Below are 20,961 nucleotides of genomic sequence, written 5' to 3'. Positions count from 1 at the left end.
GGACGGCGGATTTCGGAATAGCGGCCGTGCTGCTCGGGAAGATACTGCTGTACGGACAGTCACGAGACCAAGGTGACGTCATAATACCGCCGATTAAATTATCATTATGTTCGTAGACACAGTTTCTCAGTAGGAAATATACTTTTTCTATCGTATTAATCTATGCCAGTTAGATACAAGGAGAACAATTAAAGAAGCAAACAAGATCTTTCGCAATACGATGGATTTAACCAGTACATGCAACTTTTATGTTGTATATCCAACATTTTATTAATATTAAAAACATTTCTAACTTGTGTGCAGGAGCGGAAAATTTGACAGTGTAAACACTGAGTATACTTGTGTAACAAATTTTACACATATCCTAATAAGTAATGAAAAGCTCATCGCCACAGTGTGACGTCACACGTGAGTGATAATGTATCTATGTATTCTCAAATAGTCTGTAACCTATGCAGAATACAACAATAGTAAATCATTTCTTAAGGTAAGTCAGGCCCACGTTACATTTTAATTAATGATTACCATGAAGTCAAATGACCCGAAAAATTAGGACCAGCTCACACTATCTCCATTTTATAGTGATTACAGCGTACATAATATGACTCATACTTTTTTGCGTCGCATATTCGGTCTCGTGTTACCAACACTCACTGCACTGAAAACGGTTTTTAATTTAGTGAATGAAAGCCATGTTTAAATAATTTTGCTGAACGTTGGATTATGTGGGTGGAATTCGATAGATTATAATGATGCATATATAATTTAGCTGAATTGGAAAATATTACCGTTACTGGTTCTTCTTGTTAATGCAGAGAATTCTCGACTTTCACAAAAACCGTCTGCAGTGCAATATGTAATTCTGTATTCCCTATTTGTATCATTTACTTTGTATTCGAGTATATTTCTATCGATGCATTTCACTATAACATTCCATGTGACATCCACGTGACGTGTTTCTATTTTCACACATGTGTATGTCTCGTTCTCGTGACGTGTCCAGCTCAATGTAGTAGTATCATGATCCAGTTCTACGATTGGCTCATCTAAAAATAATAACAGTTGCGATATTATTTTGATGTAAATACAAGGCTTGTACATACAATGTTATTACGTAACAATCATTTTATTATTTCTGTAGTTATTGTGGTTTACATGTACGTCATTCAAAGCAAAGGTTTAAAGCAAAATGAACATAAATACGACTACACCATATTTGATTTGTTCGCTACCGCTCAGTGTATCTCAATAGAATAATGCGAGTTGCAGGGTCTGTTTTATTATACCCTTACGCCCCCTGAACGTAACATTGCAGTTATTTATATTGATACAATCCCTAAAAACTGCATATACCATGCACAATACATTAAGATTCTCAACTGTTATAAGATAATTGGTCGATCATTTTCAAACGCAGATTGCCACGATTCAGGGTTAGCATTACTTTGTTTCCATAAAACTTACCCAATGTTCTTATTATAATAATATTACTGTATGGTCCTATACCAATTGCGTTGGCAGCATATGCTCTACATTCATACGGTCTTGACGGATCTAATTCAAGTATTTCTATTGTGATATTTGTTGTCTCTGAGTCATCAGCGTTCAATTCGATGAAGGTTGCATTTCTCCGGGTACGATATTGTATAAAATATGTTGTATCTACATCTCCACCATCATATCCGGGAATTATAGTGACAACCAGACTGTCATAGAATCGTGTTATTGGTACAACGGACTTTGGTGCATCTGGAACACCTATATGCAAATTGACATTTTTATTTGTGAGTTCAAATTATAAACACAAAGAAATTAGCGAATAGTAACTATGGGGTTATCTACATAGATTAATCCAGTAATATTATCATTAATGTGAACAAACCCAAACGGTATATAACACAAGCTGCATAGTTTAATATAACACTGTAATATTTACATTGTTTTTATTTGATTAGCAATTATAACGATTGCTGTTTTCACATTTGCATATGTTGGCAGGTATTTTTAGTCTAAATGTAAATGACAATACTTACTTTTATCTTTGAACGTGACAATAAATGTTGTGTTGCCAATATTGTTTTCTACAAAACAGGAATAACTACCATAGTCACTTAGCCTAGTATCCCGTATTGTCAATATGCTTTCATGTAAGGTTCCATGTGACACTGTTTTGATACTGACTCTACTGTCAGTATTTAGTGGTTGATTATTTGGGCCATACCATATTATCGAAGAAATTGGATTGCTTTCAATTTCGCATCGTAGTTCTGCTACGCTTCCTTTGCTTGCATAGGATCGCTGATTCTTTGATACGTTCACAAAATATGGTTTATCTGGAAAATAGCATTCAACTATTGCTATCAATTTCAACTTCATTTTGACGACATCACGAACAATTAAGTAAGATAAAATATATTAAAAACGTATTACCAAACTCCTATGGTACAATGTACACAAATCCAATAACCAGCAAGTAGTTCTTTATAACGAAAAAACCACATTACTCGGGGTTGTATAAAATTATGATCTTATTTCAGCACAATTACAGTGCAATTATACTAAGCCGAAGTTGTTTTATAATTAATAATCGCGATAGTTTGTTTGCTTAGAAATCACACTCAGTTCAATCTATCTCCTCTAACTAGCATAACGTAAAATATAATGACTTTGATAACTGTTAAGTTGGTCCCAAATGCCGTTCGTATATACATATTCTTAATTCGTAAATGCGAGTAAAAATGCGCCTTTATAGAATAACCATGATATCAACGTAATAAACATTTAAAAACATTTTCTAATGTATCAATATATTTCCAAAATTATTTTTTTGTTATTTGTAGGTACTGCAACACAATGTTTGTCACGATGAAAATATAGTTCCATAATTGTACATAAAAAAGCAATATTGTAAATGTAAGAAATGTGAACATTATGAGTAAATTACTTACAATACACAGTAAGATGAATGACAGTAGAAATCACGTGACCAGTAAAATCAGTGTGACTTGATTGACATTGATATGATTTACTGTTATGTTCTGCTTGTATGGATATTGTCATCTGTTGTTCACTTATTTTACCATTATAATCTCCATCTCTTGTAACATCAGATGTAATAGATTCATATGTATTATCAGTCCATACATTGTTATCTTTTAACCATGATATCTGAGATGCTGGATTACTGGTTGATGTGGTACAAGTCAGTATTTTAGTTTCACCTTCATTCACAGGATTGGTTATGCCAGACAATGTCACACTCTCTGCTGCAACTGTAATGGTGTATTTTGTACAACATTAGTAGCTTTACATGTATACATTACTTGATTATCATTTCTATTTAGATTCCATATATAAGATATACTTACAGTAGACATTGAATGGTCCAAGTCAACATGTTAATGGTGTAGTTTGTACAACATTAGTAGTTTTACAAGTATACATTTTTTGATTATCATTTCTATTTAGATTCCATATGTAAGATATAATTACAGTAGACATTGAATGGTCCAAGTTGACATGTTAATGGTGTAGTTTGTATAACATTAGTAGCTTTACATGTATACATTACTTGATTATCATTGCTATTTAGATTCCATATATAAGATATAATTACAGTAGACATTGAATGCTCCAAGTTGACATGTTAATGGTGTAGTTTGTACAACATTAGTAGTTGTACATGTATACATTACTTGATTATCATTGCTATTTAGATTCCATATATAAGATATACTTGCAGTAGATATTGAGTAGTCCAAGTTGACATGTTAATGATGTAGTTTTTACAACATTATTAGCTATACATGTATACATTACTTGATTATCATTTCTATTTAGATTCCATATATAAGATATACTTACAGTAGACATTGAATGCTCCAAGTTGACATGTTAATGGTGTAGTTTGTACAACATTAGTAGCTGTACATGTATACATTACTTGATTATCATTTCTATTTAGATTTCATATATAAGATATACTTACAGTAGACATTGAATGGTCCAAGTTGACATGATAATGGTGTAGTTTGTAGAACATTAGTAGCTTTACATGTATACATTACTTGATTATCATTTCTATTTAGATTCCATATATAAGATATACTTACAGTAGACATTGAATGGTCTTAGTCGACATGTTAATGGTGTAGTTTGTACAACATTAGTAGCTTTACATGTATACATTACTTGATTATCATTTCTGTTTAGATTCCATATATAAGATATACTTGCAGTAGATATTGAATAGTCCAAGTTGACATGTTAATGATGTAGTTTTTACAACATTAGTAGCTATACATGTATACATTACTTGATTATCATTTCTATTTAGATTCCATATATAAGATATACTTACAGTAGACATTGAATGGTCCGAGTTGATATGTTAATGGTGTAGTTTGTACAACATTAGTAGCTTTACATGTATAAATTACTTGATTATCATTTCTATTTACATTCCATATATAAGATATACTTACAGAAGACATTGAATGGTTCAAGCTGACATGTTAATGGAATAGTTAGGGCATCGTTAGTAGCTTTACATGTATACACAGCATCATTATCATTCCTATTCAGATTCCATGTGCAATCCTTCGTAACTGTGTCATCAGTTGTAGATGATGACAAACCGTTCATCTTACTGTTATCATGATACCAGTTTAATGTTGCTAACGGATTGCCATCAGTTGATTGACATCTTATTTTCATTTCGTCATCAAGTAGGTAAGATGATAATGGTGCACCAGTGGTCTGGTAAGTGCAGACTGGATCATCTGGGGGATCTACAGATGAAAATACATTTAAAACATCCACAGTTAATTATGAATAGAAAACAGATTTGTGGCGAAGTGAAAGAGTCTACTACTGTAAACATTTTGTCATTATTTATGTAGGTATGTGTAAATGTTGAATGCGATAGGTGCTTGCATTTTTGTACATTGGACTTCCTCTTAAATGGCTGCCATTTATCAAGTCATGTATTAAAGAACAAAATAAACAAGTAAAGTTTTATTTCAAATGTGACAAATGTGACAAACCTCGCAAATTGACATTTTTTCAAATCGTTAATCCACCTCTAAGTGTAATTTATAGCACTAATTACGCAATGTCACGTAAATAAGGCCTTTTTTATAATTGTTTGAATAAAACCATATAAACTGCTGTTGCTGTAAAAAAAACATTTTCGATATATCAAAACATAAAATGCTATATGTTGTTTGATATTTAAAACATAGCACAACTATCAACCCCTTGTCCGATATATACAGAGTAATGTGTAATACTAATAATTTATCTGAATAATATATATCGTAAGTGACACAGTCACCAGTGTGACCCCCCCCCCTTCATGATTGGTACAAAATATAAAAAACACATATAACTGCTATAGAATTTGATTAATATTCATTTTGAACAAAAAGTGGACACAAACATTTTTATCTTAAATGGGAGCCGATATTATAAATAGAGGCATGATTGTCATCGCAATTCGTTTGTTAATCCGAAACAAACGGGAAATGTGCCATTTACGATGTTTGGAGGTCAAGCTGTGATTCCAAAAGCACTTCTACCGTCATGAATATGTACTCTAGCGATTACACTAATCTGATTGTTTTTGTTAATAAATGTTGTTGTTTTCGTTCGAAACGTGCTTGGTTTACAAACAGAATTATCGTTACGTAGTTTGTCTAACCATCAGTAACATTGAAACATGACGATGTAAGACAGTCATGTTTGAATTCAAAGACCAGTCTTTGGAAAGTTGGGCTTTGGGCTAGACTCGTTACTCAACTATAAGCTACCAAAAATTACAATGCATATGAATGAGTTTCACATACATGTAATATCAACAGTCCGAGAAACATTTTCAAGTTTCCGAAAAACGCGCATTTTGCTTTATTTTATTTATAACAAATTAGCAATCTTAATTCCTAGCACTCTATATCCGAAAAGCTGGATCACGTCAACCACTTCTGTTTCCTGTATGATTGCTTTTAGTTTGCATATTACATCGTATGATGTAAATATCAAGAAAGTGTTTTGGAATTACAAAGCTTAAGCATATTTAGCCAGCTTCAATGTTACCAATAATCTATAAGTAAAGATTCTTTCTGATAAAATGTGACAGTAATGACAGTGGCTAATCAGTGTTAACATTTATCCACAACTAATTTTAAGTCAAAATGCTGGTAAACCAGAGTTTTAAACTTAAACTGAATGCAACTCTGTGTGATCTAAATTGAAAACCCAAAAAATGTGTAGTGTAATGGCAGTTGGCATATCCTTGTAATTCTGTTGGGTCTGTTGTCACACTTGTTTTATTGTGGTAAGTATTTAAATCTTCATTTGATGTGGGCCACTTTCTGACAGTGTCACGACTGCCGACTGTTATGTTCTTGAGAAATATTGTAAGTTGCTAATGACAAATGTCATTATCATTTTCTGTAACTTGAGTAGAGATATATGAATTTTTGTTAGTTACTACATATAGAAAACATTAATTTGTTTGTACTAAATTGCAAATGTTAATAGAAGTGAAGACAGTTCTTCCCAAGATTTTGTCATGATGATAGTGTTTATTGAATCACAGTATTTTCAGTGTTCAGAAATCTCATTATAACTGTGTTGTAGGAAACTTCTGACACTCTTTGTTTCGAGAGCTCTTTGGTACTGAGAGCTTAGCAGTGGCTGGTAATGAATTATAATATGAGGATTAAATGCTAAGATTTCTCCTCTTTTCTAATGATGTTATATATTTTCTATTTTAACATGCATCTGTTAATTATAGTGAAATTACATATGGTACAATGAATATTTATAGGTTAGCAGGTTTCATAACATATTTTCTGTTCATAAAAATATACTTTTTGTCTCATATCATATATTTTTGTTGTACACAATTTTTCTGTGAACTATCTTTTAATGTATATATATTTTTAATGAAACTAGTAGCTTCGCAAAGAATGGCTTTAGCGATGATTGGCTTTCATGGAGAGTGGAATCAAAATTAAGCATGAATGGCTTACCAAAATGTTATTGGCAAGACTCAAAATACGACAGTGATAGCCACTGAAACGTTATTGAAGGCAAATGAACACGTCAAGCAAAAAATAAGAATGAATATACCATTGTTGACTCTTGAGGGAAATGACAATCAGTCGATTTGAGGGTGTCACAATATGCGACGGAGGAAATCGTTTTTATGCTACGAAAAAGTGAAGACCTTGAACCTACTTTTTGGACTTTATGTTAGTTTTGTTTGATTACTTAACGCTTTTAGGTTCAGTTACAGAGCACATACCTAAGCGGCCGTTCCTCAGCAAATAATGAAGCCAAGGCATTTTCGATGTCGAAATTGCAAATCTCTCCCTTTTTACGCAAACTGGGAAGGTCGAATTACTAAACAAAGCACAGGACGACGAAGCAGAAATATCCATGAACGTACACATACCAAAAATGATATCTCAAAAGTGAATACTCGTGTTGTATTTTAAATCTAACCGGACCGGAAGTGGGAATTTGTTAGTACATGTACTTCAAATATCCAAACATATAAACAATTTCTTTACTGTCACTGCCATCCTAAGATCAAAGCATTTTTTTCAAGTGATCTATAGTTTTTTTCAACTGATGTGTGCAATAGATAAAACCATTCTATTGTTTGAATGAAATATACCTATATTGGGTTACACACATAATTATTAAAGCGGAGGAGACGTCACCTACGCATGCGTCAGATGGTCATGGCGTGTCATTATTTACAAACAAGCGGCTACCCTGGAGCCTTTGCCTTCTTAGCGTGTGTTTTTATCATCGCTTGGGACTCAATTCCCGCGCGTGCGCAGGTGACGACCCTCCCGCTTTAAAATTTGCATATTATTGATTTTCACGTTATCGTGCTAAATAATAGACATTTCTCATATCCTTGTACGTAAAAATATTAATGTTTGATATTTTCAACAATAAAATAATAAAACAATTGTTTTCTTTTAAGATGTTCATTGGCAAAATAAATGGTTGTGGAGTTTAACATATACTAAACTATGCATGGTATATGTTGGGAAAATTTTCAAGCTTGTATTTTACAATTGTGTGTGTTATAAACTTCGATTGACTATGTTATTGTGTGGACGACTTTAAAGAAAACTGTTTTCAGATGTGATGAATAAAGCTGATCAAACAAAACCGAATTCAAGAAATGTCTAATTGCACTACCTCCTTAAATTACAGCTGTCACGTGGTAGTACAATCACTACAATTGGAATCGCCCTTTCATAAACTTGAAATTATCAAACATATATATTGTGATCACAGTGACCTGTTGCTTGGTGCAGGAAAACACGGATAGAATTGCTACACTTGGAATAAATAATATGGAATTGCAACTAACAAATTCCATTCTGTGTATTGCTACTAATATACATTGTTTCAAATTCTGCAATACGAAGATGGCAGTAATTTACCTAATAGAAAAAACAGAATCAATAATTGGATGACAATTGTATTTTAGTAAGTAAGACGGGGTTTTTGCAAATTCATTAAAAAAATTATATCGTTTAACCCTCAGCCCATAGTATTATAGTTGGGTCAGTGGCTATTTCAGGTAAATCCGTTGAAAACGGCTTTGACTACACACTTTCTTGTGTAAATAAATATAATATATCACTTTACGTTAATTTTTGGCTATAAAAATCGATGCCTACAATTTACCTACTCATGTAACAAATATTAATTTCCAAATTATGATAATATATTATGTGGCGTTATTCAAGCATCGCAAATCCAAATTTTGAGTAACTTGAGTAACTTCAACAGCTTCAAAAATCAGTATGCCTCTCTCTACTAGTTGTCAATTATTATGTGTCCCTGGCAGGCTGGGTAGAACAGATGCAGTTGGAGCGAGAGTACAATGGTTTTTACTTTTAGTCCGGGCGCCACTATGGGTTTTGACTCCCTCCTTACCAACCTATGGGCGTCCCCAGAGGAAGCGGACCCTGTCATGAGACACGCTCTCGCTCACATATTTAAGTTGAAAGGAGGCAGTATGCTTGCATCGGATACAGCCATGGCCATCGGATACCATGGACAGTCCCTCAGAGTCTTCCATCAGTAACGGCAAGTGAGCCACGCCAGTGGGGTGATGCAGAGTATCATCGATCCTAGTGATACGGTGTATATACCCCCACCCTTGATCCTAAGACAACCACTTACTGTTGCTTCAACGCTTATGGGATCACAGGCGGTTGGTGTTGAAAGATGAGGTAAGGCCCCCGGGTGGGTTAAAACTTATGCAACATTTACCACTGTACCAAACGCTACCCGGTCGATGTGGTTTAACAGGATCAGACCCCAAAGTGTGGGATGGGACCAAAACGCCCCCAATCGGATCCCAAGGCTCCTTCCCCAGACCCCGCTACCACGAATTTCCGTTTGGCAAACCGTGTAAAGGGGGTTAGCCGCGCTCCATAGGAATTCTCGTCAGCTCAGTCTGAGACGATCAATCACGCCGTGAGAGCAGAGTTGCTTGAACACACTATTGTGTGCACCCAGGACTTTGAGACCTCAGAGGCAGAACGCACCAGCTTTCTAGACCAGGTGACATATTTACTGGTGGGCCGTCGCACATCTACGTGTGACATCCCCCAGTGTCGCCAGGCTCTCGTGGCTGAGACTACTACTGTGCAATGAGTCAGAAGGTACATCCCCACCTCAGTTATACAGACTGGACATCTTACACCCTCTTTTATGGGTAGATGCAGGTGCAGTCTCAGAGTTTCAGAGTGCAATGAACCAGATGGTTCAGATCGAATCCGCTATCCAGTTGGCCTCTGCCATGGGTAAATGGAGGGTGCCCCAAGCACAGAAAACACAATGCCCTAAGCGACGTTCGCAAGCCATAGTCAGTCAGGAGGCAAGTGCTCATACCCTTCCACAGGAGGGAAGAGTAGCTGCACGCCCCAAGTGAGGAAGGGACCAGGTGGTGGCTCCTCATCCTCCTTGAGTGGTCATCCACCCCAGCAGCGGACCTAGGCAGACTGAATCAGTACGTGCTCCTCGATCGGTTCTGCATAGAGACGCCATTCAGCGTTCTCCTCTCCATCCACCGTTTTGACTGGCTAGCCTCACTAGACTTAATCCGGGCGTACCTGCACATGCTGATGTACCCGTCGAGTTGCCATCTCCTTCGAGTCGCCCAGCTTCTGCTTCACCAAACGTTGGTACACATCAATCCGTACTTTGACGAGGAGTTATTAGCCGAGCAAGTAAGGCTAACACTGGATTTACTTCACCAGTTAAGCTCTTTAGTAAATCAGACAAGTCCCACCCCTATCCAATGCAACAGTTGGTGTTCCTGGGCATGGAGTTTGACACAGAGGTAGGCTATTTTAAGCCTGTTGCTTGGCCCTAAGCAGCCTAGCAGAACGCCTAGTCAGCGTTCCCTCAGTGTCCCTCCGAGAACTAATGCCGATCATCAGAATGATGGCCTTGGTTCAAAGGGTAGTTCCCCAGGCCACATTACGCAGCCGCCCAATACAAAGCTTGTTGCTAAGGAAGCACTGCCCTGGTGGTCGTCACTGACCAACCTCGGACAGGGGGTCCCCTTGGAACCACTCGCCACAGCTATCTATGACTCTGGTAATAGATGCCTCCCTCCAAGGTTGGGGAGAGCATATATTGGACAAACAAGCCCAAGGTATATGGCCTCAGCATTAGTTCCGGGACCGCCATATCAACCGACTCAAACTGAAAGCAGTGCACTTAGCACTACCACACTTTCTACCCATAGTTTGAGACCACAGAGTCCTGCTCCGCACAGGCAACACAGCGGTGGTCTCCCTAAACGAGGGTGAATGCGTTTCCCATCGTTGTTAGTTCTAGGGGAGCAAATCCTCATTTGGTGCCAAATGGGTTTTCTCGGTTGTGTTGTCCGCTCAAAGCAGACCGCCCTTTGAGCCTCTCTGATCAGCACCACTCAAAATTTTGATGTGGGAAATAGTCTTTCTACTGGCCTTCTCAGGTAGGCTCTGTCAGAACTGGGGGCATTGTCCTTCTCGGATGATGTACCGCCTTTATGGACAATCAAGTTGTGCTAAAGACACAAATCGGGTTTCTCGCCAAGAACCAAATCCCAGGACACGATCCTCACCCGATCGTTATTCCCTGGCTGTCAATTTTTTTCAGCCCGGGGGTCAGGAGGAATTGCTTCTTTGCCCGGTTCGAGCACGGGGTTGCTGACGGGGTGCCAAGCACATGTCTTTGTGTTACGGCCCAGGCAGGCAGGATAGGCCAGCCTCCCCGACCATCACAAGGTGGATTACTGCGACTGTATTAGAAGTCTATAATATTTCCTTGACACAGAGCTTGCAGAGACACCAAGTACGAGTGCATGAGGTCAATGTGATTGCTAACTCACTTGTGCTAGCGTCACCCCCCCCCCTCCAACATATTCTGAGGGCAGTCTTTTGGAGAACGCAAACGTCTTTATCAACTACTACCTAAGTGACCCCCGATCCATTGAGGGGGGACTCTTTTAGGCTGGGTGTCGTCGTAGCAGGTCAGATTCTGGTTGCTGGCCCAGCCCGAACGACCACAAGGGTACCTGCACATAGGTGATAGTCGGTCTCAACATTTTTGTGGACAGATTTCTCTACCATAAGCACTTCATGCAGAACTGTTTCGGTCTTTACTTCGAAAGCATACTACCCCCTAATTTGGGTTGGGGGTCCAGCTTTCATGGGCACACCGAACCTTGTCACCGTAGCAGCATTTTTGGCTTTTTGCTCTGGGACAGCACAGGTGAGGTGAGACACCACCCTCTTTTGGGGGTCTTAGCTAGGTGATGAGTGGTGTAGAGTGTATCATCCCGGACTGTGGAAAGACTTTTATCATTTTCTGTTTGCTCGAAAAACCCGCCATCTATCGGCGTCTGACTCAGTTCAAAATAGTCATTTTGACTGACCTGAGTCTATGGTGGGTAATTGAACGTACATGTACTGAATTTAGGCAGAAGGTTCTCCGAACCCGCCTATTCACATAGTTCATACCCATCATAGACTCCCCCTACGACCCCACTCTTTCCGTGGCATTGGTCTAAGTCCTTAATGCGGAGAGAAAAGAACAAGAGTGAATAGCCAGCCGTAATGACGCCGCCATATGGCCTTGGTCAAGTGGTTCGTGATGTAAGGGAAAAGAATCTTGGGGTCATGGGGCTTCTCCTGACCTAGATTCTATTTCTTCGTCATTGGCAGAATCGCCAATTAATACAACAATGATCAATCGTAGTGACATGTACATTTGTTGAAAAATATTTTATAGGCAAATTATGGGCGCGGCTAATTTGATATATAAAAAACAAAACTGATGTCAGAAATTTGCATACAATATTCAATCAATTGTGTCATTACCAATCATTTGATAAATAATATTCCGTGTTTCTGATAATAAATAGGATTTGTCATCTTCACATGCCTACCAATGTAAAAAAAAATCGCAATAGTACGTACTTTTGGACTTGCGTTACGTTTCTACGACTACAAACACTTTCCGGCAATTTCCTTGCGTCGGCATGAAAATGCTATTTATCTAAGTGTGGATTTTTCTATTGCAGATACACATTAGACACATGACATCATTAATTATACACATATCCAATATCATGAAATGTATTCTAGATATACATTTGTGACAGCAATATTAACGATTGGAGCAATGCACTTAATGACCTAATAGGTGAATGCACAATTTTCATTTGTTAAACTACTTATCATATTTGGATCACAAGCTCGCTGTATAAATTTGAAATATCTAATTGAACACAATTAATTAACTTTAGTGATGAAAGGGGAAGAGACAATACTACTCGTTCCACGAATGTTTCATACTCATTCTTAAGTAATAATACAATCAAGTCCTTCTCAATCATTCTTTTAACATACACTATTGTGACACATTTTTTGAATACTAGCCAGTATTCTAGTATTCTCAAGCACCTGCTCAAATATGGATGGACTTGCGCCTTTATTTTAAGTAAATTGTTTTCGCTGTAATTCTTAATCCGTTTGAATTACCTTTGGCGAATTGGTTTGTGGTTTGTGTGCACGGATTTTAGAGTCCTTGTAGTACACAAACCCAGGAGTATAACAATAAGCTTTATATTACAATTATGTTGTTCGTAATTACAAAACAGATGGTATTACAAATCTGGTTGACTGTTCTCACAAATCACGTTGGGACAAAGATTGTTACTCATTATTACAACTAGAAATGATCGTTATTACAAATAGGTTTATCCTTTTCATGCGGCTGGTATTATTATTCATAGAATTGGGCGTTATTGCAAACAGTGTTGATCAATATTACAAATCAAGTTTTACGCATTGTTTTAATAAAAAAAACGTGTCTGTGAAGAAAATATGGCTTATAAGTTCTAAAACCTGTTGCCGTATCTTGGCCCTCAAATTACACAAATAGCAAACATTTTTTTGAGTTGGAGCTGCAAGAGTATTACATTAGACTTCAAAATAAATTTTGTTTTGGGGGAGCACTGTTTAGTATATCCATGAAATCTGAAGAAGATATTTTGATGTTTATGTAAGACTCAAACCATTTAACATTCTCTACACTCAGTAACTTCAATTTATCTCTTAAATTATTTTGGTCTACAGAGTCGACTGCCATTTGTAGTTCTAGTACAAATGTATATATTTACCTTACCTCCGAAATGACCCCTAGTAGATTTGGATTTGATTAAATATGTTAGATGTATAGGTTTCAGTAGTGAATCCCTTCCCCCAACAAAAGCCTGATTGAAATTCATAAAATTCATAAAATCACTTTCTCGAGATGTTTTTTTTATAGATTACAAGTGAAGGGAACTAAAATAAGAGCATGGTACTATAAACACACATTACAAATGAAAAGATAAAATAAGTAAACATTAAAAGCAAAACATATATTCAAACATATTATAACATATCACAAGTCATAAATCGATGTCAGATTTATCACATAAACCTTTTTCTTACGATGATAAAACTAGAAAAATGCAATAGCCTACTTATATTATTTGTGTGAGTGTAATACAGTAAGGAACGTTAAGTGAAAATTTACCTCATTCATAGGTTGTTATCATACTAACCGTTCCAATTTTGTTTTAATGCAATTGTTGATGACTGGAGCTGTACTTGATGACTGAATAACTTGTTTAGGAAAGCTGATAATTTAATAATTAATATATTTCTTTTAGTTTTGTTATTTTAATGAAAAAACTAATATTTACCTCTGGATTTGACAAATCACTTGTTGCTTGCATGATTTATTTTTTATTGTGATTTGCATAGTGCATGGTTAATAGTTGATTGTTATAAGTTTATTTCCATTGTTTCTTTTTGTCACTATTTCTGTTCTGAAAAATGGGTATCCAATTTTGCATTGCATTGTGGTCCTGATTTACTTAGAGCTTCATGTAATTGTTTCAATACCTAGTATTTAGAAAACTAAATAACATGTCTGTCTTAAGGTAGCGGGACTATTATTTGCATACTTGTTTTCATCTTCTAATTGTGACTAAATGACTACAAATAAACCCGGGAAAGTATATATTTTTAGAATCGCCAGACTTCAAGCTTTTCACAAGTGTATTTTGCATGCCGGTATCTGCATTCTACGACGCGTTACTCAATCAAAGGTGAAAAATTACTTTTTCTGTAAAAAAAATAATTACGCATTTATGCTGGCGATAAGAAGTATTTTTTTCACTTTTCCTAGTTGTTCAATAGTCTGGTAAATTGAATGTGTCTGGTCAGTTTTATTCAAGCAACGCGTTTTAAGAAATAGTGTGCTGAATTTCAATTACTGTTTTAGTCGCATTGCCCCCAACTCAAACCACAACTCGTTGGTAAATAATCGATGAAATGGTTTGTCTGGACACATTCAAGTTCCTCTCACTGTCACCTTAAAGCTGTGAAAATTTGGTGTTAATCCGACGACAATAAGTATACGTTATTTTTTGTTAAAGACCTTGTATTTTGAAAAACATAAACTCCTAGAAAACGTCCATGAAGTAACAGCAAAGATTTTCAAACTTGTTTATCGGCACAATCAATTTGTTTCCCCATCAAGGTCTGTTTCAACATGTGTAGGGACATCCAAATGTGTAAGGCTATTGGAAACTAAAAAAATAAAGGAATGGGATAGCTATAATTGGATAAATTCGGCATATGAAAACACCAAAATCAATGATTTTTTTTCAGTGGCTGTATGACCTTGTGTCTGACACATTCATATGCAAATGACTAATCTGTGAAACAAACATGGGCGGAGACAAACCACTCAAATGTTTGGAAACACTCATTGTGTGTCAGATAGCTACAGATAACACATCCTAACATTACTTTGTCTTGAGTTTATCTTTGAAACTTATAGGCACACAGATTAAACCTGTGTTGTTGATTTTGGCAAAACACTACTGAGGCTGCCCTGCTTCCCTTCAGAAAATCTACATTTTAACCAACTTACATGACATTCTATGTTATGTTGAACATGAAAGTTTATAGTGCATTTCAGCAATTAATAAATAAATGTGAAAATCGTAATTTTCAACACAAATAATAGTCTCGCTACCTTAAATGTATTTTGGCGAAACAAACATGTACTTTGAAAAAATGTAGTAGCAGGGTATTTTGCCAAGGATGAAATATTATACAATTTGATAAAGATGCTGCCATAATTAATTTTGGGTTTATTTTGTCATTCACATAAAATGCATTCATCAAATTATACAGTCAATATGCACCATTTTCTTTCGCAATGCATAATTACACACATCATGTTTATAAGACTATATAATGTTTGCATGTTCATTTTACTAAAGTCGTAAAGTTGTATTTATTGTCTTCTATTATTAGTTATTAGTATTTTCTACTGAGCAACTGCAGCCAATGCCAATTGAAACTAAATTATGTAAATGCTTTGGTGGTCTGTAAGATTATGTTAAGCACTTTTTTATTAGCTAAAAATAAAGCATTTGTCATATCATCGGAACAAAAAACTATAAAGAGTTTACTTACATCTAATGGTCAATGTTTTATCTTCTGTTTTACTTCTTTTAAAATTCATCACTTGACATGTAAATGTTCTACCGTTATCATCTCTGTAACTGGGATCAATTGTTAATTCACTGTTATCTGTATTGAGTTGATATCTATTCAGTGTTGGTAGTGGTGAACCATCTCTCAACCAACTGTAAATTGGTGTAGGATTACCAGATGATGTACATTGCATAGTAATTTTACTTCCTGCATTGGATATAATACTGCCATCAATGAACGTTATACTAGGTTGAGATGGTTCTGTTGCAACTGTGCAGAATACAAACATGAATGTAAATGATAATTAGATACACACCAGTAATGTGAGGCTTGTGTAAACCGTTTCTCTTTTGCAAATGTGCTGTAATTTATTTGTTTCTCTATAATGTTGCGTACCATTCTGAACGTTGAATTAAAAACACATAACGTAACACGGAAATTGATTTCGATATCATAGCAAGGAAGAGGATATTCATTTACACTCAGTCGGCGACACACGTTTCCACTAAAATAGTTATACATAAAACAATTTACCAATCAATCAATCAATCATTTATTTCTCACAATAAAATAGAAAAAAATACAATACTACAGAAAATGTTGTGGCATGTGACGGAAATTAACTAGAAGCTTTTATCGTTAATACCTCAATTTGTGGCAATAATATATTAATAAAAGTATACTAAAACCAATTAAATAATAGTAACATATGTTTAAAATACAAATAAGAGAGCAAATACACAAAAAACAAGTAAAATTAACAATATTCTCCTTTTTCAGTTGCAGTTTTTATTTTATCAGTTAATTGTATTAATGCCATAAAAGTTGATTGTTTTTTTCTAAATTCATATTGGTTTGTTGCTATTATGCCATATTTTGTCATATTTATTCTGCTGTAGATAATTTTTCCGAATAGTTTTGATATCATGGCAGGCAATACAGATATTGGGCGATAATTACTAAAATGTGATGGTTCATTGGATTTGTAAACTGGAGTATCACAATATATACAATTTATAATGTCTTGTGCAGTCACTGGTCGAAAGAAAATAGACTATTTCATTTTTGTTGTTACTTTTGTTGTTGTCTGATTGAAATTCCATTTGAAATTCCCTACTACTTTTATTTCTACCCAATAATGTGTTAATTATTTTCCATGTACCTTTTATATTGTTTTTTAATTGAATTTATTTTAGTATTAAAATGATTTTTTCTAGCCAGTCTTAATAAATGTGTGAGTCGGTTCTTATATGTTATATACTTTTCTTTATTTATTTCAGTTGGGTTTTCTTTATATTTTTTGTAGCGTTTGTGTTTTCTTTTACATGAATTTACCAGAGCTGTCGTTATCCAATAGTTGTATTTTGTTATTTTTATTTTCTTCATTGGTATGCATACATCATATAATTTTGTTAATTTACTAATAAATTAGTTATATGATTCATTGGGATCACTTGATTCCAATATTTCACTCCAGCTTTCTTTATTTATGCATATTTTTAATTTCTGTATATTTTGGTATCTTGCAACACGAGAATATTTAAGTACACACGTATGCTTGATATTGTCATTAATGGAGTCTATCAATTGGAGCACAGGATAATGGTCAGGTATGTCAGAAAATAAGATCTCTGATGTAATATTGTTGTCAACAACATTCGTGAATATGTTGTCAATAATTGTGGCTGTATTTGATGTTATTCGAGTTGGCTCGGTAACTAAAGGTTGAAAATAATTGGAGTACATTACATTCAATAAATGTTGTGATATAACATTTGTTTTAGTTTTTAACAGGTCGATATCGAAATCGCAAAGAATGTAGCAAGTTTTATTTTCTTTGCTTAGGTTTTCAAGTATTTTGTCTGTTTTACAAAATGTTCTGTGTTATATTGGTATTTAATGGATTATATTTTAAAGAGTTTAAATGATCTACATTTATATTTAGGTCAGTTTTAAATGTTATTATGTTTAGAAGAAATTCATCATTATTATTATTAACATGGTTAAATAGAAATAATTGTTGAATACATACTTTGCAGTACCAGTCACTATTATCTTCAGATAATTTAAGATAATCAGTATCATTTATATCTGCACATTTATGGTGAATCCATTTGTGGCATATGTTACAAAATAAACCCTTTTGGCTTGGCCTCACCTGCATACTACAATTAGAACAAGGATATTTCATAAAACTAAAATTAAACAGACGTTAGGATAACTAACAAAAAAAAGCAAAAAAAATTAAACAAATGAATAAATAGACAGACAAATAAACAAACAAACAAACAAACAAACAATAAATAAATAAATAAATAAATAAATAAATAAATAAATAAATTATAGCTGTATTTCGAGCAACTTAAACGGACGATTTTAATTTGTTCCGGGCAATCGCATTTTAATGTACTAAAAGTACGTATTTAGGCTCAGTATTAAATTTCATTTATTTGCACCTATACTAACACCAGGGCAGTTTATATTTTGTAGCAAAACACCTTATGAAGTTTTATAATTTGTTGAGATCCTGCATTGTTGTAACTGTTATTTTCTTCCCATTTTGGAGGAGACATATTATACGACCATCAGAAGTCTATGTAGCCTGCACACCTATCTTTTGTTGTGCTAATGTTAGTAACTGATGTCTCTTCTTTGTTAAGTTTTCTGTTATTGTTATACCAGAACCCTTGAGTTTTCTTTTGTTCCTGTAAGCAGATGTTCTTTGGTTGTATGATGTGAATTTAACAATTACTGGACGGGCGCGTTTGGAAGATTTATATCCTATTCTGTGTGAACGATCGATGTCTGTTTTGATTTTGAAGTGGTATATTTAGTTTCATGTTTAGTATATCGAGAATAACAGAATCAGTGTTTTCATTTTGCTTCTCCGTGATTCCATGAATTAACAGACAATTCCGCCTGCTATATTGTTCCAATTCGCTTGTTGACTGATGGTTTACCCTTGTAGTTTCCTTTTTCCGCACTCATTTTCCTTGTAATCATCCCAAGATGGTCACGGTATATTTGCTAATGTATCGGTTACCAACGTATACTGACTGGAGTAGTAGTTGTGGTGAACTAGACAAAGGTTGCGGAGCCTGTTACGTAGCCGCTATTTAAAAAATGAAATGCCCGTCGAGGACCCGCCGAAAACAGTTGAAGTCGAAAAAAACAACTCAACTTTGAGGGAATATTGTGCAACCACATTTATACATGTTGCACATGTGAGGTAGTATTCTTGTCCTGTTCGAAAAATCACAACAACTAACATATCGTACCGTTTCCTGGGAGTTTTAGTGGCTTTTATTTTCACTGGTGATGGTTGACAGGCAGTGATATCCTCCACGAGATTATATACGTATCAATGTTTATAATAGATATTACTGGTTTTAATATTTTCCACAATCTCTAAATTTTTGTGACTGCTCAAAGTCATACAACTATTCCCTGATGATCGTGTTCCTACTTGTTATCTGATGAATGCTATTTCGAAAAGTCGAAGACTTTATTGAAGAATCTTCGAGACAAACTAAACGAGACAAACTCAGTTAAACGCAATAACAAGTGACCATCTGATTTCTAAGACAGATAGGACAATTATATGTTTTTTGTATGACAAATAATTTTGAGTGCCACTTAAAATAATATTTTTGAAATATACAACAGTTACTAATATTTACTCCTGCTATGGCCAAATGTTCAAGAAATAAAATAGATGATTTTTCCAGATAATATCAGACATTCAAACTCAATGAAACACCGTATCAATTTTTTGTGAACTGAAAAGGCGCTGCCGAAACAAATTAATATTATTTAGTTCAAAAACATTAGTCAATAATTTCAAAGCTTTAACATATCTTAACAACATTTTTGAAATATTGGTGGTACAGGAACAATCAATTGACATTTACACACATAATGAAACAGATCAGTGCACCCAAAATACTAGTTATCATTCCCAGAAAAATTGTGTGTGTGTGTGTGTACTCGCATTACTATATGCTTCGAGGACGTTGATAGGTTATTTGACCTGCCTCCGAGGACGTCTCAATGCTGGCGAGGACATTTTCAGGGTCCTCGGATTAAAGTGCTATAGAATGGCTTCAAATGACCTATTAACCACGTGACACCAATCTGAGACACGTCCTCGAAGAACGCGTAAAGTGTGAAAAATTTACACATTTTCGTTGGAGGCCCATTTCAGCCTCGGGCGCCCCCAATTTGACAGATACACACATTTCAAAGATACATGCAATTCAACAGTTATAACGCGTCTCACTGGTTAGTGCGCCACCTTTTAATGGCATATAGCAAAGGTATTACCACAATTCTAGTTTTAAGTGAGATCCGAGGACCCCGGGGGACATGAGAGGCCTCATTGTTGTCCAAAACATGATACACAATGTGTTAAGGTAGCGAGAAGGGTTTGATGACGTTTCTGATTAAAGCATTCTCTGTCTATTATCTCATTCAGAACCGTAATTTAGCTTATATATTTCAAAAGCCTAAGTATAGAGGGACACGTTGGCACAATCTGGAGAGTCAATGTTTACATAATTACTACGTGACCACAAAAATGGCAAAACTTTTTGTAAAAATGACCAAGTCTGCGATTGCGAGAGTACAATGCGGGAATTTCCGGGTGAAATTTGTGCAAGGCATTGTCTGCAATCAAGTCTATTGAAATGCGTCTTCCATAGTCAAAAGACCTATTCTTCCGATTTCTACGCAGGTTTGTTTTTTGTCCCCTAATTACTCCATACTTGGCACCTTTAACATACTATCGTTCTGTGACAAAGCATTTTCCTAAAAAACCCAGACATATTTCGCACCATCATTATCTTTTGAACGATAACTGCGAGTT

At 35.2% G+C, this 20,961-nt stretch overlaps 1 protein-coding gene across 1 annotated transcript; it reads right to left on the bottom strand.

Annotated features, from left to right (window-relative positions):
• Window positions 1-765: 765 nt before the first annotated feature.
• Window positions 766-19,085, bottom strand: LOC102805884 (protein sidekick-1-like). The gene is made up of 7 exons (XM_085498837.1): window positions 19,058-19,085; window positions 16,077-16,367; window positions 4,485-4,790; window positions 3,030-3,272; window positions 2,034-2,333; window positions 1,465-1,758; window positions 766-1,046 (listed from the first exon to the last, which is right to left on the bottom strand). The coding sequence occupies exons 1-7, from the start codon at window positions 19,083-19,085 to the stop codon at window positions 766-768; spliced, it is 1,743 nt and encodes a 580-aa protein (XP_085354963.1).
• Window positions 19,086-20,961: the final 1,876 nt, after the last annotated feature.

This window comes from Saccoglossus kowalevskii, chromosome 5 (assembly GCF_978046115.1).
Source record: "Saccoglossus kowalevskii chromosome 5, keSacKowa6.1, whole genome shotgun sequence".
Taxonomy (NCBI): Eukaryota; Metazoa; Hemichordata; class Enteropneusta; family Harrimaniidae; genus Saccoglossus; species Saccoglossus kowalevskii.
This window is presented reverse-complemented; position numbering and strand designations above follow the sequence as displayed.